This window comes from Salvelinus fontinalis, chromosome 5 (assembly GCF_029448725.1).
Source record: "Salvelinus fontinalis isolate EN_2023a chromosome 5, ASM2944872v1, whole genome shotgun sequence".
In the NCBI taxonomy this organism is placed as follows: Eukaryota; Metazoa; Chordata; class Actinopteri; order Salmoniformes; family Salmonidae; genus Salvelinus; species Salvelinus fontinalis.
In genome coordinates this window covers 38,360,013-38,387,761 of record NC_074669.1, presented here as the reverse complement: position 1 = coordinate 38,387,761, position 27,749 = coordinate 38,360,013, and the positions used below count along the sequence as shown (strand labels likewise).

Here is a 27,749-nt window from a genome sequence, read left to right as displayed (position 1 = left end):
TTTATGGAGGGTTACTGACTTGGAGGGTTACTGTCAAAATGGTTTATTAAATACATTTACAAAAAATAGACATCAATGACAGGCACATGGGCCCCTAGAGTTCATGGGTCACCTCCCCCCTGTGGGGGTGTCCGATACGCCAGTGTGTGTGTATGTTTACAGTATATGCTTGTGCAATTTACTGGATATACCCTGCCTCAAAGTCATTTTTTGCCTGATCGTATTACTCTACATTGAAGCATCTTTCTATTCATTCATTCAAGAGATTCCATCATGCAACTTTTCCTGATTAGTTTAGAAGCCAGTTAACAACTGTATCCAATCACAACAGATGTCTTGAGGCCAAACATCACTGCCTGCCTTCCTACTTTTATACACTCTTGTTTACAGGAATGTTTTCTATTAATCCATTTGTAATCGCCCAAAGTGTACGACCTCTCATTTCAAACAACATATGTATTGTTTTATTACTTCATTATGTCTCCAAGAAGGGTTTTTTAAAATAATGAAATACATTTTATGAAATTGTTTATAAAGAACATAAAAATCCCTACCAGACAAAATGCTGTAAATTAGGGAGAGATTATAACAGGTCTTTAGCTGGAATAATGACTCATTTTGTTCTTCATAGCAACAGAACACCAACCACGGGCCTTTCTAATTCAATTAGTGTCGGTGGAGGCTGACGAGGCTGGCGCGAGGAGTTTCTAGCCCATAAATCTCTACTCTCTGCTCTCAGCAGGGTCTCCTTAGCCCTGAGGCTGCTAACAACCCAATCCATGACTGCTGTTAGTTTTGTTCCCCTCGTTTAAAATCTAATTAAATCAGGTAATAAGGGTGTGGCGAATGGGTTGGAATAGAGGCCTTATACGAGGCTACTGTAGCTCTAGGGGAGAGATGGATGTGGGACCGTTGTACATAAAGACTACTGCCAAACCATGGACTGCAAATGAACATGCATTCTCTCTCTCTCTCTCTCTCTCTCTCTCTCTCTCTCTCTCTCTCTCTCTCTCTCTCTCTCTCTCTCTCTCTCTCTCTCTCTCTCTCTCTCTCTCTCTCTCTCTCTCTCTCTCTCTCTCTCTCTCTCTCTCTCTCTCTCTCTCTCTCTCTCTCTCTCTCTCTCTCTCTCTCTCTCTCTCTCTCTCTCTCATTCTCTCTCTCTATTTTTCACTTTCTTTCTCTAATTTCTTTCTTATTCTCTCTCTCTCTTTCTCTGTCCCTCTCTCCCCCCCTTCTTCTCTCCCTCTCCACCCTTCTTCTCTTTCTCTCTCATTCTCTCTCTCTCTATTTTTCACTTTCTTTCTCTAATTTCTTTCTTCTTCTCTCTCTCTCTCTCCTGATTGGGACCAGATGTGAGCTCTACTCTGGGACAAGGCTGAGATGGGAAACAGTGAGCTCCGCCAGACCCACAGTTACATTTATTAAACCAGTAATGAACAAAACAATAGCAGGTTAAATGTGCCATAGTTAAAAATAAGTTGATTAAGAATGTGATTTTGAGTCCAAATTGTGGGGCCGTGCCGGAGGCAACTAGTGTGTTTGTATTTGAGTATTGTTGTGTCACTGCAAGTGAAAGTGCTTTTTTTCTCTGTTCATGTGCTTCTCTGTTTCCACAATCTAGGCCCTTTAGGAAACTGTACGAAGCCTGTAGCAGAACATTTAACCAGTTGTCATCACCATGACAGTTGGCTGTATGGGAGCTCAGTACTCTGTGAGTCATCTGTAGCTGTTATCAAGTCCAGTCTAGATCAAAACTATTCATTCAACCACATCCCCATTTCAACAACATTTCTCTCCAACTCCATGTCTCTTCCCTCATCAACTTAGTATCTACGCATCTCCACATCTCCTCCCAGGCTGGCCCATGCTCCATCTCTCATTCTCTGTGTATCAGTCCCGTCCTACTGTTTATGGTTTACCAACATCATCTCAAGACAAACTGACAGGCTGGATCCTCCCGTGGATGCTGGATCCCCTCCAACTAAATCTCCGACCTGCTGCTTAGCTCTGGGGCTGGGACCTGGGGTTCTGGCTCCCTTGCCAGGGCTTGAAGCTAGCTGGATGTCAGGGCTGGGGCTGAATGCTGTGGCTGTGAGCATGCTGAAAGACTGGGTGTTGTCCAATCAGCTCGCTAGTGTGCACAAAGGGCCGCACAGAGGAGGGCTGCCAGGGGAAACAGAGGAGCGGGGAGGCAGGTGAGACAGATAGACTGGGCTCCATTGTTTCAATGTGTTTCTATTTTCTACAGGTGTGACACCTCTGAGCCCGGAGCACAGACCTCTGTTCAGATGTGTGAGAGGAAGACTCGCCAAGAGCTATACGAGAGTTTGGCACTGGTTTAGCATGGCACAAAATTAGAGCCACTTTGGGGGAAATAATGATGGCAATGGGACTCTGGCAATGACTCCCTGGGACAGCAAAACCCACATAGCAGAACGTTACGGTATATTGACTATTAATATATCTGAAACTACTCCAGTGCAGGCACACCTAATTAGGGAGATGGAATGGAGAGAGTGGGAAAAAAGGGAGACCAATAGAAGTTGTGATAGACTAGGGAGAGATGAATAAGGGAAAAAAGTGGGAAGTGTGCAGATCTTTCCCATTTTTCTCTTCTCCAAAAGAGGAGATAGGAATAGTGTGTATTTGGGAGGTGGGAAGATAGAGTGAAAGAAAGAGTGAGAGACAGAAAAGGGGGGAGAGAGAGAGTGACAGAGAACGGGAGAGGGGGAGAGAGATGAAGACAAAACGGTGTGCATGATGTCAACTGGGGTTAGCGCTCCAAACACACCGCAGATGGCAGGACGAGAGGTCAGGGATGGAAATTAAGGAACTAATTTGGGACAGGAGCATGGGAAGGCTGTTCTGGAGTTGGATAGGGAAGGGGGACAGAGGGGTCAGAGCAGCCCCAAACATATGGGCTTTTTAAACAGCAATTAGATGCGCCGCCGCTTCTACCTCGGAGCTACGGGTACGGTTTGACCCCCAATCATCCCCAATTTCTCCTGAGCCCTCTGACTCTCTGAGATGTGTCCCCTTCAGATTGGCTGTTTATCTTTTGGCCTGTTTCCTGTTTGACTAAAAGCGAAGATTATGGATGACAGTGAGGGCAAGGGCAACGCATGCACTTGCTGCATGGCCATGCTTTCAGCCCCCACTCACCCCTATTAGTCACTCTATTTTATTTTATTAAACCTGATTGATTGTGATGATAGTGCGCACTCCCATTTGACATTCAAAGTCATTGTCTTTTCAACACTATACTAACTAGATGAATTTTCTCCATTATTTTAGGCAAATAAAATGAAAGGGTCTATCACGTATTACTCCATATCACACATAATGTTTATTTTATTCCCCTGTTCATCTTTCTCTGACTAAGATGAATTGTATTTCATGAGAGAGCATCATCTATAAGAGAAAGCTTTTTATGTTTTTTATTTTACATTTTTTTATCTGCAGCAAAACATTTGGTTCAATCTGACATCTGACATACCGTGGAAGTGTTGCTGAAGATAATATGTCCCCTAAGAATTCTTCCCTTTTTCTTGTACTGCATATTACTGTACATGCATATTTTTGGGGTTTATTGGGCTGTAAGAAATCATGCTGTCGGTAACTTCCTTGTTCTAACATCTGTACTACAGTATAAATTAATCCTGGTAATAAATGAGGGGGATTCAAGTCGATGGTAAATAAATGGTCCTTTTTTTCATGAATGTCCCAGATGTCCCGTCCGATCTGTGACATGTTGTTATGGACCTTATGGACAAAGATTGTATTTATTCATTACATTCAACCTTCAGAGAGGTTCTGTTCTAAAGACATAAATAAACACACTCCAAATTGATGCTTAGTCGCTGTATGAGAAAAGGGGGTGCACACACAAAGAACTTTCTCCCAGGCTTGCACACACACAGCCATACCCCTACACACGTGAGCGGCAAACTTGTCCTCTGACACTTTGAACCTTTGAACCCTGCACAGCCATCATCAAAAGCCATAAACCTCCCCCACCATCACATTCCCCCACTTATAACAACTGTGTGTCCCTGTATGTCTTTTCTATAATAAGGGCCCCCCATACATCCCAGTAATCAGGGAAACAAGATCGTGGCCGGCCCCATCTTACCTTGCCCTGACACAAGCAGCCAACACACTTTAAATGACCAGCAGCAGGTCTTTCCTAACCCTGGCTGCCATCTGGCCCCAATGCTTCAGCCTGGCCCTGGCCATTAAGTCCACTGACTCCACAGTAGAAAGCGATAGGTCTACTGTGACTGATGAAGTAAACATAGATTCCTGACATATCGCTCGGATCCCTCTGCTTTCTATCCAGTCTTTTTTGAACTTCATGCTGTTGCGCATTGCAACATTATTTCATTGACCTTTGACTCTGACCCCCAAGGGTCAATTGAAAGAGATGATTAGGATAGAGTTTGATTAGGTAAAGAGGAAGATGAGATAAACAAATATTTCCTATGAAATTACTTAAATGTTACTTAAATAATCCATGCTTATTTTGTCCTTTGGTTTTTCCAAAATATTGAGTACAGTGTCTGACAAATAAATCAGTGACAGACCTATGAAGCCGAAAGTTTTCTCTGAAGGCTGGCAACAAAATTAAAAGTGCTTTCAATGGTATCAAGGAGATCTGACCCTAGGTGTAACGTCCGTCGTTAAATGAAGACCAAGGTGCAGCGTGGTAGGCGTACATTTTCTTTCATTTGAAATGTTCCACCAAAAACCAAAAACAACTCAACGAACGTAAAGCTAGGAGTGCAACACGTGCAACACACAAAGACAAGATCCCACAACTGAAGGTGGGAAAAAGGGCTGCCTAAGTATGATCCCCAATCAGAGACAACGATAGACAGCTGCCTCTGATTGGGAACCATACTCGGCCAACAAAGAAATATAAACATAGATGTCCCACCCTAGTCACACCCTGACCCACCAAATAGAGAATTTAAAGGATCTCTAAGGTCAGGGCGTGACACTAGGCCAGTGCTTATGGACAAACTCTGGCTCTGAAGCATACTAGAATCCAAAGTATATGCCAGTATTTTACTTTTTCCATTATAAAAAAAAAGCTTTTTTCTCACTGATCAATTTAAGTTTAGTATTTGTGTGTGTTCAAACAGGTACTCCAGTGTCCCTTCACTGGTCCTTTTTGTCTTTTAGGTTGTTTGACGTGGCATCAACAAACAAATATTTAAAGTGTTGCTAAAATGTGATTAACTTTGGGCACTTTTAGCTGGTGGTTTTGCAAAAACGTTTAATTTTATTAGTTAACAAATATCTTGTCGCTAAATTCCTACGATATCAAACGGCTGGAGGGCAGGGTTTTCGGAAGAGGAGCTACAAAAGTTGCAGCAGAAAGGTAACTTCAACTTGACTTCAAGCTAATGCGTTAGCATAATTTAGCCATAGAGGATCTGTCGGCTTTCCACAGATATCCATTGATTCGTAAATTAGGTTGTAGTTGCAGTTGCAGCGAGAGAGAGCCCTCCAGTTAGCTGCTCAGCAAAAGAGTGGACCCGGTTCGCCTGCGTAACCACCCGAGCAGCAGCTCACTAAGACCCCCCCGCAGCTGACTAAGCCCCCGCCCCAGGCTGTCATTCAGCCCGTCATTCCATCGTCACCCTCACAACACCTGTGGAGGAATTCAGCCCAAAAAATCCCTTGCCATAAACCATGCCCCTGCACCAGCAGAGGTCAAACCACCGATTGCCAAGGAGTTGGAAATACAAGAGGTGGAATTGTTAGTAAGTCTTTGATATAATAGTTACGTTCGATATAGAGCAATGTGTTATGATGATCTTATCATAGTTTAGTTTGACATGGCAGTGATGTTTTTGACACTCACTAGGTCAAAAAACCAAGAAGAGTGCAGTATTGCGTTAGTAAAAAAACGTATCTAAGGCAGATTAATAACTGACTGTCCTTTATTGTTTATAGATCATATGCATAATTATGTCTGTTGATTGCCTTTCTCTGTGTTGTGTAAAGACTCCTCGTTATTATAGGTGGAGAAGACTTGCGTAGAGCTGCTTCAGCAAGACCAAAAGATGATAGAAGAGAGGAAAAGCGCAAGAAAGCCCTCCTGACCAAAACCATCGCTGAGAAGTAAGGACATGACCCATAGTTCACATTATCAGTCCTAACTATTCTCTGATACCAATTGTTTTGTATGAACATGCTCTGTTCAATAGAGAAACTTCCTGGTTGCACATCATGCACAAGTTCACTCAACTTCCTGTTTTGTGTGAACCCAGATCCAAACAGACCCAGGCCAAGGCTGTGAAGCTGAAGAGGATCCAGAAAGACTCTGGCCGACATGGCGACCAACGACACTGGCATCCTGAGAGGTGTGATCGAGCAGGCCAGCTGGGACGACACCACTGCAAGGTAGACACTGAATGCAGAACCTGCAGAATCCTTGCTATAGAGATGGACTTCTGTTCAATCAAGATAATTTTTTCACGCCGGGAGAGTTGGCCTGTTCCCTACTATGGATACTAGGACTCACCACACTCAAACTAATGTAATTAGTCTATTTATGCTCAGTTAATTCACCTAATTAATGTACTAAAACCCATTATTCGTATTTGTATCACCAACAAAAAAGCACAACAGTCCTGGCTTTTCTCATACGAACATCTGTGATTTTGTTGCCTCCATTCAACCCTGGAAACAATGCCTCCTACAGGTTATTCAGAGTACTCCTTCAATACATCACAATATACACTGAGTGCGCAAAACATTAGGGCCAACTTCCTAATATCGAGTTACATCCCCTTTTGCCCTCCGAACAGCATCTTATTGTCGAGGTAGGGACTCTACAAAGTGTTGAAAGCATTCCACAGGGTTGCAAGCACACCCTCTGAATGGCACACATACACAATCAATGTCTCAAGGCTTAAAAATCCTTATTAACCTGTCTTCTCCCTTTCATCGACACTGATTGAAGTGGATTTAACACTCACTATAGCTTCCAGCCAGGGTTGGATTGGCTGTAGATAGCTAGCACTAGCTAGCATGCTGGGGTCTTCCTCACATGGCAATCAACCGCCTGCAAAAAAAGTATTTCATCGCTTTCAATGGAAACCCCCTTGTGAGGCCCTAAATATTAATTAATAATTAGGTGGGTGATATAGATGGGTCACATAGGTGTTCCTTCCTTTTTTCTCCAGGTGGGAAAGGGCAGTGTGGAGTGCAATAGAGATTCCATTATCTGTGGGTCTGTGGATTGCCATGCGGTAGCAGAGAGAACAGTCTATAACTTGGATGGCTGGAGTCTTTGACAAATTTTGGGCCTTCCTCTGACACCGCCTAGTATATATGTTCAGGATGGCAGGAAGCTTGGCCCCAGTGATGTACTGGGCCGTACACACTACTCTCTGTAGCGCCTTACGATCAGATGCCGAGCAGTTGCCATACCAGGCAGTGATGCAACCGCTCAGGATGCTCTCGATGGTGCAGCTGTAGAACTTTTTGAGGATCTGGGGACCCATGCCAAATCTTTTCAGTCTCCTGAGGGGGAAAAGGTGTTGTCGTGCCCTCTTCACAACTGTCTTGGTGTGTTTGGACCATGATAGTTCGTTGGTGATGTGGACACCAAGAAACTTGAAACTCTCAACCCGCTTCACTACAGCCCTGTCGATGTTAATGTTACTGTTAGTCCACGATCATCTCCTTTGCAGATGTGGTAGCCAGTGTCTGCCATTAACATCCAGTGTCTGCCATTAACAACAGCGACTCTGGAACAGTTGGGATTAAGTGCCTTCCTTGCTCAAGGACACATAGACAGGTTCTTTACCTTGTTGGCTCTGGGATTTGAACAAGCAACCTTTTGGTTACTGGCCAAGCTCTAACCGCTAGGGCTATGCTCCCTGCCGCTCTAAACGCCTCTCGCTCTACACACGCAGTCCCTTTTCTCTGAAATTCCATGAATTGCTACAAAATAAACTATTAAGTATATTCACAATTCCGTCCGTCTTCTCTCCTTTGCTGTTCAGGAAGCGCTATGAGAAGGCGGAGGCTGAGCATGTGACGGCCAAGCTGGACCTACACAAGAAGACTGAGATAAAAAGCAACTGACGGAGCACCTGGGCCATCATCCGGCAGAACAAGCTCTGTAAGGCCCACAACCTGGAGGAGCTTCTGCAGCAACTACACCTTTCAGGCCACAGAGGAGGAACAGGAGGAGGATAGGAAGAGTGAGGAGAAGCGGGAGGAGGAGGAACAGAGGATGAGTGCCACAGACAAGCAGGGAGTGGAGAAGGTCCAGGAAGATGGAGAGAATGCTGTCCAGTCTTCCCTAGATTTGTATGCATGTGATGCCTGAGAACTAGCTCACTGAGAACAAACATGAGTATTTTGTTATTGTTTGTTAGGGGTGCTTTGTCTGTGTGCTCGTAATGTGGCTCTGCCTCAAGCTCTTCTTTTACACAACATTTGACCTTACATCAGAAGTGAATGCTCTCTCTTTCTTTCTCTCTCCGTCATTTCTTCCGAAGCAAAATGTAGAATTGAAAGCATATCCGTTTTAGAGTTGGTCTGGTTTGAAAGAAGGTGGTTAACGTTTTACCCCCTGAGCGTCCCTCATCTGTTCCAGGGTACAGATGAATATAAGATACTAATGTTCAATAAAGCAGCACTGTACCAGATCTAGTCTGTCTGTATGTCGTAGATCAACATATTATCTTGGGGGTTTTTGCTATCAAGTGCTGGTATTTCTCAAAGCCCAACTCAGTCTCTGCCAGTCACAGTGGGCTTCCTTGGTAAAGACTTGCAGAATGGTAAGGTGATATCTCCTAATGTATGTATGTATTCTCTCGGAGGAAACTGGTCCTCGGCCGTTACATACCATTATGGATTTAGAAGAGCTGGTTTTCAGTGGCGCTCTATGGAACAAATGTGTCTGCAGCAATATAACATGTATCTAATATGAATGTGCTGCAGCTGGCTGTTTTGTGTGTAGAACTAACTTTCTGTCCCTGTGTGTGCCCCTGGTACCAAATGATCAATTGTGTATACTTTTTGTTTTTAACCTTGAAGTTAACACATTCATGTGAATATGTTTAGATCCATCAGATCTGTAGTTTTGTTTTGAAATTGGATTATTTAAAGCGGCTGGATATTTCAACGTTTATTTTACACTGCAGTTTTGTATTTAGGTATGTTTTGTCCTTGCTTTTGTAAAGAATGCACATATATTCTGAACATATGCAACTGCACAAAACCTGTTAACAGTAACACTTGGTTATATGTTGCTCATGTCTTCTTGGTCTGTTGAATTCATGTGAATAAAGGGTTATAATGAAATGGATGAGAAACCTGTATGTCTTTTATATCTGATTTATAGGTTTTGCTTTTGTCATTTTCATCTTCATCTTCAGAAAGAGGTATTTTGAATCATCTGTTTCAATCTGTCTTTCTAACTGAACGTCTGAAGGGTATTTGGGTGAAACGGATTCCTTGGAGTTTGTGCTGCCGGGGTGGAATTAACTGAGAACATTTTCGAACTCAAGTCATTTTAAAGTCCAGTGTTCTGTCAACCACTCTGAGATTTTACAGCGATTTGGTCACATCTGGCCGCCTGAAAGAGAGACCATAAACCCCAGTATTTTAATTAGTTGGCGAGTAGTGAGTGACCACTGAATGTCCCCTCCACCTCACAGGTCACCGCTTTAATGCTTTTGATATCCTGCCTGAAATTATATTTTACTCATTTGTTTTAATAACAACAATGTGTTATTTACTGACGAATGTTTAAAGGCTAGTTGCGTGCAGGACTATGCTTCCTCAGAAAATAGTTGAGCGATTTTTCTTGTATGGGAAAATCAAAATGGAAAAATCAGCCCTGACTTGGAGCCAGTCTTTTCATTTAGCTCTATCGAGGACTGGTTTTTGATAATTCAGCAGTAGTATACTTGGGGTATTGGCCCAATGATTATGCGATCTATAGGCTATACGGTAGAAGACTACAATAACACGAATTGGAAATTACTATTAGCCATTTGGTTTGGTGAGGCGGTAGGGCCAAACAACATCAGAGAGCGGCGGACTTCTAGAGCACTGTGTGATTTATGTGGCGCTAGCGTCCCTATACAGGTTGAGGAAAGCCGTGTAACCCGAGAACCGACCACAGAGAAGCCGTGAGATCAACTTTTACTGAAAATCTCCGCCATCTGGCTCATCGGCGTTATTGAATTTTGACTTTGGCACTGTGGGCTATGGGATTTGCACAAACCATTAATAATTAAGCCATAGGACAAATAGCCTATGCCCAAATGTTTTAATGAATGAATATGCTATATTATTTTAGCCTCAGGCAATATTGATCTCTGCGTTCACAATTGAAACAGAATGGTCAACGCAGCGATCAATGTTGCCAATTAATTAATTAAAAGAAATCACGTTGGTTCCACCACGAACAATTCCTCAAGATGTATATGGAAAAGTACACGTTTAATTTCAAGTCAGGTCTATCAAGAAAAAGTACACTGACATTAAACAACTGATATTTGTTAATTATTTGTAAATTATACTTAATGGTGGAGAGTTAAACTATAACTGCACTGCATAATGTATCTATGCAGTTTACTTAGGGCGGTAAAAACGAATGTTTGTGGAAAAGGCTCTAACAAGCCAATGTGTAGATTTGAGATTTTTGGATCACGTTATTTATCAAGTAGTTATTTCTAAATGGGTAGGCCGATGTGTTAACCACAGCCATATTGAAATCAATGTAGCTAGGCATTTATATATATATATATATGAATCATTAATCATTGCAGATATATATGAACCCTGAATTTACCTTTTGGCGAAAGTTTGTTTTTGCATTTTCATGTTGCTAGTGACGCTGGAAGACTCTTGGGCAAATATGATTTCAGTTGGTCTTTAGTTAGAATTTTCGTTACTTGTTAAAAAAATATGTTTAAATAATTGTGTGAATAAATACACATAGGTAAAATAACAATTGTATCAAAATTGTTGGAAATTGTTCTGGAAAAATATTTCGTGTGAGGATAATGTGCATTGATTGACATTGAAAAGCCTACCTGCAGCAATGGTCAACCAACCAGCGTTTACGCAACCCCAATGAAAACTCACACTTTGTGTTTTTCTATTGCATTGTTGTTGATTCTGTGGTGTCTTAAGTAAAAGTTAGCCTTTTCCTTGGCTGAGTGACTTGCACCCATCTCAGGCGGCGGCATGCGTCTCTATCGGCCGGGGTGGCTGGCTGGCCGCAGTGCTGTCCAGTGACCCGTGGTGCTGATTGGACCTTATTTACCTAATTGAGAGTAAATGGCCTCCTTGTTGACTTTCCATATTCTGTACGGGATACCATGTGTTGCCTACAGCCCCCACACCCTTCCTCTCCATCCCTGATTGCAGCAACAAGGGAATTCTCATCGTCAGATCTGTTCTGATTACAACATCAAAATCCACAATTGGCAGATGCTTTCAATAACAATATAATAAAAATTGTCAATTTCTAATTGAGATCATCTAAATCAATTTATCACACAGAAGCTATTTGATTTTAACTGGTTCGAGGTAATAACAGTAGATAATTTACTACAAGGGTTTCCACTTAGATAGTATTGATAACGGTATTGCCGGTGCGGCATAGTGTGTGCGTAATTTCAGTCCCCGCTTCGCGGTTTGGGACTGGTTTCTGGCTGAAGGGGCATGAGCCACTCTCTCTCTTTCAATCTGTCTCTCTCTCCCCCTCTCCCTCTCTCTCTCTCTGACTCTATTTAAGATGAACTCGGAGCGTTAATTGCGAACTGCCTGTGTGTGGTGTTCCGACAAAACAATCTGTTCCCGATTAAACAACACACAGAGTTTACAAAGCCCTGCGCGAGTGAAATTAATTCACCCGCGCTGATTCTGATTATAAAGCCAACCGCTGCTGTTGCACTCTTCTGTGGGCAACGGTTTCATGCTTCTCAAATAATGGATATACGTTTTAGAGCGTGCATATTTTTATGTCATTGCTCTATACATCTCAATTTTAATTAATTATAAATGCCTTGTTATATAGTATTGATGCACGATTATTTCAAACCGTTTGGTTATTATTATTAGTATTCTTTCATATTATTGTTATTTCAGTTTCTGTATTCCAGTCTAAACAGCTTCCCAAACATTCATTTTGTATAAATGTTTTCAGCACTGTAGGCCTAATTGTGGTACACAATTATTGCAGCTTGAAAACTGAAGACTTATTTTAAAAATATCTTTCTATGACGTGTCCATACGATTCCCTGTATCCTATATTTACTTACAGCTGCTTTCACAAACAGGCCTACGTATCAACATGATCCTAGTGCATTACGTTTCCCTTATTCCTGTAGCTATTGTTTAATAACCAGAGTGAATTCCTTAGATGCACGAAACAATGATTGATTTGTAATGAAAAATAACAGGCCAAAAGTAAGTGTGAAGTGTGTGATCAAATGATCTTATTGAAACTGAGAATTCAAGGACGTTACATCGAGGCAATAGGGGGAAAATAATAACTACAATAATGTTTTTTCATAGTGACTGAGCACGTCTCACTTTCGTCGCTTCCCATTTACATTCAATTAGTTTCATCTTCTCCATTGTTCGTAATATCTCAGTGAATCTGGGCTTATTACGTTTTACAAGGTTAAATAATGAATTGAAATAATAAACATATTACGTAAAAAAATATAAAAAATATAAAAAAGATTGCAAACATTTGCCCTATAAAATGTGCGTGCGTAAAGGCGCACCTGTATCGCAGGGGCATAATTGGTTCCTTGTAAGATGGGCAACGATGTTTCTGATTTTTATGCAGACATATGAGTTATAAAACGTTTTGTTTATAATTTGAACTTTTCCGAGCAAAACAGTTTTGCTTGACCCTTACAGATGTACAAAGATTGGAGCCTTGAACATTAGGCAACAATATTTAGGTCTATTTTTTTTAAATGATGAAAATAAAAACATTAACACGGATTTTCTATTCTCCTCTCATAAAAGTTCCCATTACTACATTGAATACCACATTTAGTACATACATGTGCCACGCTAAACAAGGCATACATATGAGTATTCCATCTGGTGATGAATAAAAAAATAAAATAATATCAATGTTGGTTCTTTAGGTGTATACTCCCACTGGGCATAGACATTAGTTCAATGTTGAGTTTTATTTACAATTGGTTGAGTTGTCAACTAACGTAAATGCAACGTGAAATTCAACAAAACATTTCAACAAGCCATTGGACTTAGATAAAAATTTGAATGAAAAAAGACGAAATGCCCTTACGTTGATGACTTTTTGCAAATCCAATCAGTTTTCCACTGATTCAACGTCACCACGTTGATTTTGGGGTTGAAATGACGTGGAAACAATGTTGATTCAAAGGTATAGGTTTACACCTATAGGATGGCAAGTTTCCTGGAGTTACATTGACTTTTTGGTCAGACCAACATGAATGATAGGCTTCTAACTTTCTCGTAGAATATTTTTTAAAGCTGGAGTGAAAATAGTATATGAAACTTTAAGAAGAGAAGAGGTTTAGGCCGAGACTTTTGGGGAGGCTTTTTACGCTGGCACCAGCATGGACGTGTAGCCAGGAAAATAGAATCTGGAGGGGAAACTAATGATGAAAAAGTCTACTTTGTCCCCGCGCCTTCATTAAATTAAATACATGGAAAGAACTAAAGCAGCGCATCTGGATTCAATTGCATGTCTTTGATGGCATCAAGTGTTCTTTTCCCAGATCAGGGGATGGAAGCTGGGATGTCTATAGCAGCTTGGAGCTTATATAGTCTACTCCTAGCTCCCATCTAAACACATGGAGCCCCCCCCCCCCTCACTCCCCATTCCTCCTTCATTCCTACATCCCACCCCTAGCCCCCCTGTCAAGACTCCCACTCAGAGCGTGCACAAAATGAGACCCCAATTCTAAACCCAAAGTCTAACAAATGTATGTTTGTCAGACAACGGCTTGTGTAGCCTAATAGAATGTCTGGGGTTTGGTTTTGATTGTACCATTGAGTGCCAGGGGGAAACTTAGCTAACCTATGACAATAATTGCATCATCACAGTTTATTCATAATAATATATTGGTTGACATTTTTTTATGTTTGGATTATGTTGAACTTTACCTATTGTAGCCATCCGTGTAATAGCTGCAACGGGCAGACGAAATGTCTTGTCAATGTCTCTTCTTAAAGCTTTTATCAAACATAGCATTTACAGTATGACCTATCCTTCAATGTCCACATATCTGAGGAAAATGGAGGCATGGGCCACGGCTGAATCCCGTGCAGTAATAGTGATTTGGTCTGGGGCCGAGTACCCCGACAGTTAATATCTCTTTACTGGCTCTATCATCGCACTGGGGGATAATTACGCCTCCCCTACAGAGCTCGCGGGGCTCTTCGCGCCGCTGGTTCCAATTAAGGGTTTGGTTAAGGTTGCCAAAGGTTCGTTAAAAGCCTTAATCAGTGGGTTCTGGGTGGTGGATATGTTGTTGGTGTGGTGTGTGCTGCTGAAGTGGAGGGCAGAGCTGTAGGAGGACGGGAGAATAGAGAGGGGGTCTGTGAAACGTCAGAAACAGCACAAAGGCATCGCACGTAATTACGGGTTCCTATTAGGGTCCATATACCCTCCCAGGGGTCTCAGCGTTTCATTTACTCCCCGGCTGGTACAGGCAGCATCCGCAGCGTGCCAGCGTGAGGCTCGTTTGAAGTTGCAGGGCGAGAGAGAAGCAGCGAGAACGAGAGAGAGAGAGAGAAAGAGAGAGGGGGGGGAGCAAGAGAAAGAGAGAGAGAGAATGTCGACTGATTCTCACTGAGAAAAAGCAATAGCTTCAAGAAAGGCGGCGGCGTCCAGCCTCTCAGTGCCATTGCTGAGCTGAGCCAGCTTTACGCACACACGAGCGCATCTGTTCGCCATCAGCACTTTCTACTAAACTCAGTCAGTTGCGACCGTGAGTCAACAGGAGTGGGAAGTGGGACAGGACTTTTTAAGAGTACTTCTTGAAAACCCAGCTGCAGGATGCTGTGATTTTATATGGTGACCTATATTTGTTGTTTATGCGCGTGTATGGATGGGCCAGATGCGTAGATATTTGTGATCCCGGGAAACAAACGAGGAGAAAAGCTTTTCTCCTCTGTCTGTAGAAGTTTGGTTTACCACTACTGTTCCGTCTGGATGTGAGCCGCAACTTTGCTTTGCTTGGAAAACGTAGGCTTCTCTGCTGGTTTGGAGGCGCTGTTCCTGTTAGTGAGTTCTGGGATCAATTTGGCTCGCTTATTATTATTGCTCAGTTTTTTTTATTTTACTGCGTCCTATTTGCGTCATGACTTCTAGCTATGCACATGGAATGGACAGGCAAGCAACGATATCAAATCGTTTGGAGAGTTCGATTACATCCAATCTGGAAAACCTTCAAGCCAAAAAGAACTTCTCCGTGAGCCACCTGTTGGACCTGGAGGAGGCCGGAGAAAGGGTTGGGACCCAGGCGGACGAGAGTGTCGGTGAGGCGGGGAGGAATATGCTGGAGTCCCCTGGTCTGACCAGTGGGAGCGACACTACTCAGCAGGAGAGTAAGTGCAAAGTGCACTCTAAGTGCAGCCTATACACTCGGGACTGAGGTTGTCATCAACACCTTAACGCAGAAATATATTTTCTAGGCTACATTAGCAAATGCAGGCTAGAATCTTGAAAAAAGGGTTCCAAAAGGGATCTTAGGCTGTTTCCATAGGAAAACCCTTTTTGGTTCCAGGTAGAACTGTTTAGGTTCCATGCAGAACCCACTGGGGAAAGGGTTCCACATGAATCCCAATTGGGTTCCACCTGGAACCGAAAGGGTTCTACCTGGAACCAAAAATGGTTCTTCAAAAGCTTATCCTATGGGGATAACCGAAGACTCCTTTTATGCTCTAGATAGCAGCTTTTTTTTGAGAGTGTAGGTCTATATAGGGTATATAAACCCATTTTGAGAGGGTTTTAATCCGCAAAATAATCCGCATTGTTTGATGGTTGAACCCATTATGGTGTGCGCCATCTGTAATTTAAGTGGGACTCTTTGGAGCCACGAATTGTATGACCCTTACACAGGCTACTGGAAGCTACTTTAATTTATTTTCATTTAGTCTTGTCCAGGCTTGTCCAGCCTACCGCGCGCATGGAAGCAATCCTTCGTGACTCGTGGTAATACATCATATCTGACGGCTACACTAAAAATGGCCATCCATTTACCATTAACACTTTGATGTCAACGAAGTATGGCAATGTTGGTGGATATGGTCAGTAAAATAAGTCAAGCTTTACAATAGTAAATCAAACCACTACCATTGAGCCGTTCACAACTGCCTAGATGACTTCAAATGGGTCCGGATAGCCTGACCTATGGTTTGTCTATGACTCTTTTAAAAAGGCGATTGATGAGACTGAAGTAAACTTGAATACACCCCAGTACAAGCCAAATAACACAGTGGTGCTTTCCCACTCAGGCATGCCGTTGAGAGAGTAAATAAACCAGTCAGGTCCCGGGTGATACGCCCTCATATCCAGAGTCATTTGGAGAGGTTGACAGAAACGTTAGGGTTTAATGACTGTTATTGTTATGATATGGGTAAATCAGACCTCGAGGAGAGGTGTGTGAGAAACATGGGTAAGGGAAGGCGCTAGGTGATGTCGTTAATTCAAAAGCTATTTCGCTTGTCAAACAACTTCAGAATATTTATACCTAATCATTTTGTCATAATTATCTGATCTGTCTGCTAGACATGGCTCTGACAATTACCGGATCAATTAACAAAACCTCATTTGATCTGCTTGTCAAGAATAAATATGTTCCTTAATGAATCACGTTGGATGTTTGTGTAATGTTTGGAATTCTTAAACACATTCATCGAAAACAAACAATACCCGTGTTGTGATATTAGGAGGTGCACATAGCTTGGATAATTACCATCAAGCAAAGCCAATAAATAAATGATTGTAGTGAATTCTCTCACTTTGAAAATATATTACCAGCATTTTCACACGAGCTTTAACCGATTCCCAAAACTATTTTTTGCATGGGATCACCTCGCAGTAGGCTCGAGACTATTATAATTTGGTTTAGGCTTAAATCCACTTGATTTATAACCATCTGCTTTAATGCGATGGTTTTCACCCCATTTACCACCTAAAAGCTGTGTTGGAAGTGTGCTAGGTCAGCCTGCAGTGAACCATCTCACCATTTTTCAGTAAGAAAACAATAACTGCACTTTTGGACGAATGTGTTAAGATGATAATGTCTTAATCCTTCCCATAATAAAAACACGTTTCAAATGCATTCCTGTACCAGGGACAAACATTTTCCTAGTGCACAATTAGCCTAGTGATTTTCATTTAGGCCTAATGTTTTAAGTTCATTTCGAAATGGCACATTAACCTTTTTGGCAAGGAAAAAAAGCAGCAAAATTGTATCCAATAACAAATATTATGATTATAATATTATGGCAGATGTTGTCTTGTGAAAATAGTGTATATAAAATTTTTCCATGCTAAATTTATAAATATTTATTTTTGAAGGCCATTTTCCAAGCCCATTACAATCGTATACATATAATTCATATTAATTACACAATAATAACACAACTAGCATTTAAGTCCTGTAATGTGGACTGCTGCGATCCCCCTTTGACTTGGCAGTTGTTCGTCCTTCATTATTAGCTTACAACGAAATACCATATTTAAATGAGTGCATTGCAACTTTACAGCCTTCAGAATTTGGTTACAGATGAATAATATCCTATGGTTAAGACACGCGAATTAGCACTGGAATTGTGTTCTCAATGTGGATGGACACTGCGCAATCTGTTTTTGTATTATTAGTCTGTCCGGTTATATTCTTGATATTTGTATATTCCTGTTATTAAACATATGTATATAAAATGTGGAAATGGATAAGATACGGATTTAATATTTCATTTTAGGACTGCGCTATGGGCTAGCAGGCATTATTGTTATGCACATCAAAAACCAAACTTTAGATAAGATAATGTGATTGGTGAAATAGTCCAAACTATACTCTATTCTGTTTCACACAATGGCATACACAATGCATGTGTAAAAGTGCAAATGTGTGTGCGTTGTTGCTTTGCAACACAATTACTATTGCTATGAGATTAGGCCTTCAATGATACACTAGGGCGGTTGTTCCGTACCGTCAGAAAGACTCAATCATGTCACATTCACCATGGGCTTCCTCTCCAACGGACGGGCAAAAATCACCTCCATGTATTGTGGGAACACTACATTTTTGTCCTTCAGTATGAAATTGCAACTATCCCGCAAAAGGGACGTGTCGGCTTACTTTTTATTAACACATGACTGTAGCAACAGTAGAAATGTCTGTGATGCTTAACACAATACGATCATAGAAGAAGTCAGGTCATGCATCCTCTGAGAAGAGAAATAAAGCACATATATAGTTTCTGATTTACGAGAAAAGCTCTTTCTCTCCCCTCATTACACTATATGATGACAACAAACTGAGCTTGTTGCCACCAAGAGTTGTAGAAAATAGTACACAGTGGACACACTTGATGACGATATGGTGATCTTGACAAGAAATGTGTTTATGTGTACTGTAAGCCTGTGTGTGCCTGTATTCCGTATATTATACACGGGTATGTCGCTATCCTAGTGGAGTTTGAGTCAGAGACATTTATTCAAGTGTCCCTCAACAATGACGCAATCATTTTCAATACAAAATACAGACAAAACACACATTGTGGACCACTCAAATAGAGCTTTCACACACTAAAAACAATCACAGTCAAAATATGTGAACATGTATGTGTATAAATTCAATAATCAAATGATGGGATATAGAACTGCATATTCGGATGCAGGCAGGAAACAGTGAGCGGACATTTACTTTCGTCTCTAGAGTTTAGATTATAGTTAATCCCGTGCCAGTGCAAAGGCGGATGGTCTACAGTTCCTCTCTTCTTTCCTGCATCTGACAATGTTGTTGTGTTGTGTTGTGTTGTGTTGTAGATGAGCAGCTGAACGCGGAGGAGAAGAAAAAGAGGAAACAGAGAAGGAACAGAACTACATTCAACAGCAGCCAGCTGCAGGCTCTGGAGAGGGTGTTCGAGAGGACACACTACCCCGACGCCTTCGTCAGAGAGGACCTGGCACGCAGGGTCAACCTCACAGAGGCACGGGTGCAGGTAGGACCATAGTAAGCGATTTTGTATGCGCGCATGCATTTTTCTTTTCTATGGGTGGACCCATCGGGGATAGAACCCACAGCTTTGGTGTTGCAAGTACCATGCTCTACCAACTGAGCCACAGAGGACCTCGCCCCCCAAGCAGTCAACACTGTAATCCTAACAGCGCCAGGTGACTGTGGGTCCTTATGTTATCTCATCATAAGAAAGACTCCTCAGCAAAATCCTAATAGGTGATCCCCAGGCACTTAGACTCTCATTATGGAAACTAATAGGACCAATAGAACCTTGTAGCCTATTTATGTAACTCGGACAAGATAATGTACAATATCTACACATTCTTCAATCAACTCGGGTAGATCTTGATGGTACAGTTGTGTGTGTGTGTGAGAGAGAGAGAGAGAGAGAGAGAGAGAGAGAGAGAGAGAGAGAGAGAGAGAGAGAGAGAGAGAGAGAGAGAGAGAGAGAGAGAGAGAGAGAGAGAGAGAGAGAGAGAGAGAGAGAGAGAGAGAGAGAAAACACATCTGCGATTAATGCGTACCAGAGTGAGATGCAGAAATCCTTTGATAAAAGAGACTTTGGGCTCATTCCTGAAGTAGTGCGTAAGTGGACACTGTGCCTCCAAGAGCCTCAGCGCTCCCAAAGCGTTAAATAATGGATTTGATTTCGGTGTGGAACGCCATTATTAGTAATCCCAGTCAGGCCCCTTGATCTACTAATAAAGGAGACGTGTGACTGTGTGTGTGTGTGTGTGTGTGTGTGTGTGTGTGTGTGTGTGTGTGTGTGTGTGTGTGTGTGTGTGTGTGTGTGTGTGTGTGTGTGTGTGTGTGTGTGTGTGTGTGTGTGTGTGTGTGTGTGTGTGTGCGTGCGTGTGTGAAAGAGAGAGTGTGTGTGCGTGCGTGAAGAACAAAACGTGTGAGTGTGTGTGGTTGAGTATCACAGGCTCGAAGCACCGTGAGGAAGTTTGGTTGTTGAAAGGACAGTATTTGGTCATCATGCTGAGCGATACGGCTATATTATGTTACAGTATCTATAGATATGAACAAAGGTTTGAAGAATTGCCCGTTCGATCATGCATGTAAACCTATTTTACACATTGTAAAAATGTTAAACATGGATGTCATGGAGAAGTAGTTAAAATCATTACATTTAGGAGCTAGATATGATATAAGTTCTAAAATACTGTATAAAGATATGAGTGATCATTTACATAGATGTATATTGTAAAGGATTTATAAAAGGTATTAAAATATGTTTATTTACTGTAATTTATACGTATATAATTATTGTGATTATCAATCAGACTGCTTTCATTCGAGGATACTTATGTTAATTCCTTGAATGAGAATGTTCTCTCACATTCTGCTGTTTTTCTCCAGGTGTGGTTTCAGAATAGAAGGGCAAAGTTCCGTCGGAATGAGCGCGCCATGTTGGCCAGCAAGAACGCCTCGCTCCTCAAGTCCTACTCCGGGGACGTCACGGCCATAGAGCAGCCCATCGTACCCCGCCCTGCCCCCCGCCCAAACGATTACCTGTCATGGGGTAGTGCCTCTCCTTACAGGTAGACCCTCTCGCCCCTGTCCTGACTCCCATGCGTCCTCGGGCTCCCTCTCTCACTCTACCCACTCATTCCTCTAGCAATAATCACATCTAACCGTACCACCCGTTCCTAAACACCACCCTAACCTCAGACCCCAAACCGTCCATAACACCCCACCATCCATAACCTTCAACCCTCTTTCCCCTCACTAACACCCCACCACCCCTCACCTCCAGCCCCATCACCCTTCCATAATACCCCGCTGCTGTCTGTTGTTGTTTCATTTCCTCCCTTTACATCTCACCTCCTCCTCCACCTCCACCTCCTCCTCCTCCACCTCCTCATCTCACCTGTACATACTCCTCATGTTTACACTAACCCCTATAGATCCCTCTGTTGGTCCGCTTGCCGCCTGGATCCAAGGAAACTGTCACTGTATTCAACCTTGGCTTTGATAAACAATAGTCAAGTTTAGTTTATAGTGTGTTTAGTTTTTGGGGATTTGTGCTAAAAGTAATGTTAGAAAAGCACGGCCTTGTTTATCAAAGCTTCAGTGATCAAATTCAGTCAGACCCCCCCCCCCCTCTCTTTATCTCTCTCTCTCCTCTCCTCTCTCCTCACTCTCTCATTTTATTTTCTCCAGTTCTACACTCTCTCCAAGGACTTTCCATATACACTACAGTTCAAAAGTTTGGGGTCACTTAATTTTAATCAATGTCTACACTGTATTTCTGATCAATTTGATGTTATTTTAATGAACAAAAAAAAAAAAAATCTTTAAAAATAACAAGGACATTTTTAAGTGACCCCAAACTTTTAATGGTAGTGTACTTTAATGATACCCTGTCCATGGCAGTTGCAATCGGAGACCTATATTTCCAAACCATTATGCATGAATGTTTTGTATAATCTATGGTGACATTGCACAATATGGATCTAGTCCTATTCCTAGATCTATAGAGTATCTGTAAAAAGGTCAGTCTCTCTCTCTTTCTTTTCCTTCCTTCTCTCAATTCTTCTTAACAGAAGGGATGGGGCGAGATCCAATGACCCTCATGAGGAGGTGATAATCTGAAAACAAACTGTATTAAATCCACTGTTGACCCTTGCGACCTTCTCTGCAATACAAAACCAAGTAATGAACATTAGAGCAACAGCAGGCTCCACTGGGCAGGATTTTTTGTGACTCTGGTTACATTGGTTGTGATTTACAGTAATCCCCCCTTATGAAACTCAGTATAAAAGGTTTGACCCGGTTGCTACAGCCAAAAGCTCCCTTCTCCAATTGGACCTCAGTGGGGAACACTTTTCTGGCCTGGCTGTATGCACTAGTGGATAGTCACATGACCAGAAGTAATACCAGTGAATAATATCACACTAATGTGGTCGTGCTAACACATACATTTAAACACCATTTATATATTCTTATTAAGCTGGTACCCAATGCCGGAGGGAGGGCCAATGCGAGTACCACAGAAAATGCTGCCCTCAGAAAGCAAGTACTCTTTCACTTTACTACATGTGGTTCCTTTCTTTTTTTTTGTTTTTGGCTTGTAGTCTTGATATTTAAAAAAAAAAAACATTGCCATCATTAAAAACACTACCAAAATCTTGACTTTCACAGCCATGAACAATTAAAGACATTTAATGTTTTTCCTCATTATGAGTTTTGTGATGTTAATATCGATGCTATTCTAGTTGAACTCACACTGCTATGTTGGCTCGATCGCCGCTGGTTACAGTTCTATCTGACCTTTTCCCTCTGTTCCATTCTCTCCTCCAGTACCATGGCAACCTACCCCCCCACATGTTCCAACCCCAATACATCCCAGGGAATGAACATGGCTAACAGCATCGCCAACCTGCGGCTCAAAGCCAAGGAGTACAGCTTGAACCAGGTGCCCACGGTTAACTGAGGAGAGAGGGGGGAGAGAGTGCTTCACGGCGGGGCTGGGGGCAGGAGCAGGGACTCTCTCCTTCACGTCTGTCCCACACAGAAAGACAGTCAGACCCCAGCCTGGCCCCCCACAGGGATGATCAAGATCTGACCACCCTCCATGGAATTTTAGCTTGAAGTCTCCTCTCGCTCCAGAGCGTCGTCGCTATAGTGATGGACGTGCTTCCTATACTGTCCTCATAGCTGAAGCATCAGATGAGAAAGCAAGTGACGCTGGGGAAATCGGAGAGGCTGTTTCTGTGAGCTGCCTCTCTCCTGTCCTGAGCATCGCTGAAACGTCACTGTCTGTACCTTCCAATGACACCAAAAGACATCGAGACCGAGACTGGATGCTTCAGTCGTCTTTATTATTTCTTTCAATTTGGTGTCGGCTGAATGAAAGGCTAATTTCCAAAGATATCAACGGAGAGGTGTTCTCTCAGACCCTGACAAAATAATCTGATTGTCAGACTGTCAGTGTCAGTCTATAGTTTGAGTCACGTTCAAGACCACAGTGCCTTGCTGGGGGTGAGGGAGGAGACACCAGTATGGGCTACTTTTCAAGTGGAATGTCTTTTTATAATAGAGCTGATCAATAGGATTATAACACCAGAATGGGATGAGCAACCTTCTGATCAACAACAACAACAAACAACAACAAGGACTTATCCATGCAAATTGGGAGGTCGCAAACATTTATACATTTAAAGAATTTTAGTTTTCACATACTGTATCTTTCTATTTTATGCCACTGACAAGCAAACTTTTTTTCCCCCGACGCATTTTGATTCATGTAATGGTACACTATACCGGAAAGGCTAATGTAACCTATTTCTGAATACAAGACTGTAGTTTCTCTTAATCTTGGTATGATATCCTTTATTTGTAACAGATAATCATGTATATGAATAAAATACACTTCAAGCAAAGTAAAGCCACTGTGTCGGACTCACAGGGTTGAAAACTATTTGAGAGTTGCACTACCCATCCGTGATATCCACATGGGAAATAAAGTATTTAAATGGATATAAAGATGTGATCACTTTTAGAATAATTTAACATTATATAATGTTATTTTCAGAATGCATTGTTTTTTGAGCTATTGAGTGAACAAAGTGAATCATATCAACTTTTTTACTATGGTTAGTTTTATCTTTCTATGACTCAAGGGAGGACTTATCCATAGAGAACATGTATACTTTAAAATAACCATAACAGCAAGTCTAATTTCCATTCGACCACTGCAACAGAGACCATTTCGAACATTCGCTTTGTTTAAAAAATATATATAAGAAATAGTACCTTTGAAGTAGTGGTTGTTTGGAGAGGAAATGGGGTTTTGGAAGTTGTGCAAGTCCCCTTAAAAGTGTTTGATAACCCGGAGACAGACTTCTGCTTCAGAATAATTCTACTCTCCAAACCTTAAGCTGTTCCCGATGTGCTGATTACTACAAACTGAAATATTCCATCTTTAAAAAGCGGATATTTATGAGGAGGGAAATCCTCTCTCTAATACTGGGTGCCCAGTGGCCTCGTTGTGCTCAGCGGCTGTCACCAAGAGGTGGTTTCTACTCACTGGCCCTTCATTACCTGTTGTAAACTGCTGATGATTGACATCTCAGCAGTTCGGTCCAAGCCTTTTTACACCTTGTCCTTAGTACACCTTGGTGTGTACGAGAAAGTTATTATTTTCAGGCAGTGTTCGGGTTTGCTTTTGGCTGTATTGGTTTTTGATTGCATTACCCACTTTGGAGGTTTTCTGTATGGTAGTCTATATGGGATAGTACTAGGTGTCGGGTGCGTGGCCGTGGCATGTCCGTACAGCAGAGTGGCGCCCTGGCTCACCTTTCACGGCCAGGCCAGGCTGACCTGAAGTGATTCCAGATGTTCAGCCCCCTCTAACCCCCGCCCCCTGTAGCCCTCCTCGCCTCTTGTCCTCCGCACCCCTCGCCCCAGGCCCTGGCCACTCCATCAGGCCTGACAGCGTCCCCTCGGATGGGCGTCTCTCTCTACACCCGCGCAGATAACATACAAGCAGCTCTCCCCTCCTCCCTCCTCCACTCCCCCCTTAGCTTCACATCTGGAGCCCATTACAGAGGAGACAGTCAGTGAGAGGGGGGAGAGACAGTCTGTGTATGTGTGTGTGTGTGTGTGTGTGAGAGAGAGAGAGCGAGAGAGCGAGAGAGAGAGGGAGAGCGAGAGAGAGCAAGAGAGAGGTGGTGTAGCATCAACTTCAGCCTCCATACATTACTCTATATCTGCTCTTCTTCACTTTCTATCTCTTATTATTTATCATTCTCTTTTCTGTCGCTGCCCTTTCGAACTCCTTCTCTCTGTTTCCTCTTCTCTTACTGTTTCCCTCTCGTCTCTTCCCATGACCGTCCGCATTCTTTGTCCTACTGTCACTGCCATATGATCACAGATCTTATATTAATGAGAGGTTTTGGATTGGGCTTTGCTTTGCACAGAAAACTCCCGAGCTCAAGAGGTTGAGTGAAATAAGGCACAGCTGTTAACAGTGTGTGGTTCGGGTGAACAACCAAAAGAATGTCCTGAATTGTGGAGTTTCCACGCAGGGAGAGTCTAGTTGACTGAGAGAATCCAGTGTTTGTGTGATTAAGTCAGTTAAACTAGACATTCTCTTAAATACAGATGCAACAGCCATAGGATAAACAAAGCCTAGCCCACAGTCAAGTATCATTATGAACATAATCAATTCACCTTAGAGCCATTTCAATTTACTTAATGGCAGGCTATGTCACACATTTGTTCAACAGAATTTTAAAATGAGTACATTTTAAAATCGTAAATACTCATTCACCATGTTTGGATATCTAACTAATTTATGTTCGCTAGGCCTAGTGTGTGTAGCCTGGGCCTGAAAACACTAAGCTTATTTAGACAAAATGCCACATAAATGTCAATTTTCTTGCAACACATCCTAAAGATCACACCCATGGTTTCTTCTCTCAAAGAAAGCGAATTATTGTGAGAGAAACATTTTGGGTCATGTAAACCCGACTGGCATGGTTGGTACTGGATGAATTTGCATTTTAATTTCCTCAGAGCGAGAGGCCACCGGGTACCGACCAAAACAACAATTATGGTGACTGACATGACGTGTGTTCTGAGACATCGTCACCATATAATCACAGTCAGATTTCCTCTGCGTACAATATATATTCCCCATGCACAGCCAAAGTATTTACAGTATTTGCTGCTGGAATGGTGTTTACGAATATGAATAGAATTTGATTGAGAGGTTTGGCTCGAGAGACTCCGAGGGGAACACAGGCGCAGGTTTGGCTCAGAACATGGCAGCTTTCATCGTGCGCGGGAACAGGGAGCTGGGGAGGAACGTGCACCGCTGAGAGTGAGCTGCCTGAACCCTACAACCCCCCAAAATACCCAAGGAGCATATCTTTCCTAACCCTTAGGCCTACATTTAATTTTTTGTTTTATGAATCCTAAATTCATGTTGTAAAAATTGACTTAGGCTACACTGCAATCTACCTACTACTCCATAGGCCCTTTTCCCGCCCCCGGAAATGACACACTTCAGCCAAAATGCATTCGTTTTCAAGGTCCCTAATGTTTGTACTTCAGATTTCAAAGTTTGACTAAACCGATCTAATATCAAAGATAGTGATGTTATTCTGATCGGCTGATGAATAGCTAATAACTAAAGCATGGAGCCTAATCAGAATTGATGATGAAAGTCGGATTTCTTCTGATTGAATCCAGAAAGAGGAGGCCTATGTGATACAGGCCTAGCACATTGGGGCCTAGCACAATGGGGCCTAGCACAATGGCTTCTTAGGCCATTGTTCTCTTGAAGATGGCTTATTCCTTGGGAAACAACAATTAACAACCACTCTAGTCAACAACGGGTAAATGAACAAGCTACTAGAAAGTTTGTGATGGTTTCAACAAACTACTAAGTGACTAGCCGCCATCTTGCATAGACCGGGATCCAACAGGTAATACAGGACTACAATAGCAGCTCACCTCACCTGCCTGACATCTTCCCCAGATAACCAGCTCTCTTCTTCCCTCTGCTGGCTGCTGCCTCTCCATGCAGTAATGTCACTGCTGGTCAGGAGGGCCACTGAGTCAAGCCAACAGATAGCATGTTGTTACAGTAGGCTACATACAGTATGCGTACTGAACATACACTCACAAAATGAATTATACACATCTTACTTTGTGTAAAGTTAGTTGTAATTATTATGAACATTTATCACTTGTTCGGATGAAGAATTGTGTAAAGGATAAGTTATATAGCGATCTAACTAGATGGGCTGTGAACATCATTTCAAGCAAACTGTCAATGGAACATTTCTGAAAAACAGTCCAGTATCTGTGGCATTAAAAATGTCCGTAGTGTAAATAGTTTAAGGTTGAGGGGAAACGTTGAAGGGGAAGAAAAAGGCAGAGCTGCCTACGCTCCTTTTTTTAGCAACTCAGGGTTTCAACTTACTGTTAAGAGTTACAAATTTGGTAGTGCATCAACACTTTTCCACTTATGTCAGTCACTCAATTACCCTACGTCAGCTAACATGTTTTAGATTGCTAGGTAAGGTAGTCTGGCCAGCTATCTACACATTGTAGTAGGCCTAATCATGACCAAATTACTGACCGGGCACACAGGCCATGTGCTCAGGGACCCCGATTGATTTTGTTAGTCACTCTCACACAGATATCATATGAACATGGCATAAGTTATGGCAAAACGTTGAACAATGACAGAAAATGTGCTTCAAAACTGCAACACTTTGGGCCTCCTAAGTGGCTCTGGTCTAAGGCACTGCATCGGGGTTTGTTCCCGGGCTGTGTCACAACCGGCCATGATCGGGAGTCCCATAGGGCGGCGCACAATTGGCCCAGCGTTGTCCGGGTTAGGGGAGGGTTTAGCCGGGGCGACTTTACTTGGCTCATCGAGCTTTACCGTCTCCTTGTAGCAGGCCGGGCACCTGCAGACTGTCCTCGGTTGTCAGTTGAAAGGTGTTTCCTCCAACAGGTTGGTGCGGCTGGCTTCCG

At 42.4% G+C, this 27,749-nt stretch overlaps 1 protein-coding gene and 1 pseudogene across 4 annotated transcripts; both read left to right on the top strand.

Annotated features, from left to right (window-relative positions):
- The first annotated feature begins 2,061 nt into the window (after positions 1 to 2,061).
- On the top strand, positions 2,062 to 8,350 carry LOC129856084 (RAB6-interacting golgin-like; annotated as a pseudogene).
- Positions 8,351 to 14,713: 6,363 nt separating this feature from the next.
- Positions 14,714 to 23,666, top strand: LOC129855553 (paired mesoderm homeobox protein 1-like). Of its 4 annotated transcripts, none has more exons than XM_055923340.1 (5): positions 14,714 to 15,606; positions 19,058 to 19,233; positions 20,613 to 20,794; positions 22,207 to 22,268; positions 22,557 to 23,666. In XM_055923340.1, exons 1-5 carry the CDS (start codon positions 15,360 to 15,362, stop codon positions 22,610 to 22,612), a joined length of 723 nt encoding a protein of 240 aa, XP_055779315.1. In that variant the 5' UTR covers positions 14,714 to 15,359; the 3' UTR covers positions 22,613 to 23,666. The 4 variants fall into 4 exon arrangements, with proteins under 4 accessions (XP_055779315.1, XP_055779312.1, XP_055779314.1 ...); XM_055923339.1 differs by having other exon boundaries at positions 14,715 to 15,606; positions 22,207 to 22,272; XM_055923337.1 differs by lacking the exon at positions 22,557 to 23,666 and having other exon boundaries at positions 22,207 to 22,544.
- Positions 23,667 to 27,749: the final 4,083 nt, after the last annotated feature.

Bases quoted from the DNA above. Each gene is read 5' to 3' on its own strand.
- LOC129855553 (XM_055923339.1), top strand. From the start codon at position 15,360: ATGACTTCTAGCTATGCACATGGAATGGACAGGCAAGCAACGATATCA. The intron at 19,234-20,612 runs GTAGGACCATAG...GTTTTTCTCCAG, and splicing joins TCACAGAGGCACGGGTGCAG to GTGTGGTTTCAGAATAGAAG. The intron at 20,795-22,206 runs GTAGACCCTCTC...ATTCTTATTAAG, and splicing joins GGTAGTGCCTCTCCTTACAG to CTGGTACCCAATGCCGGAGG.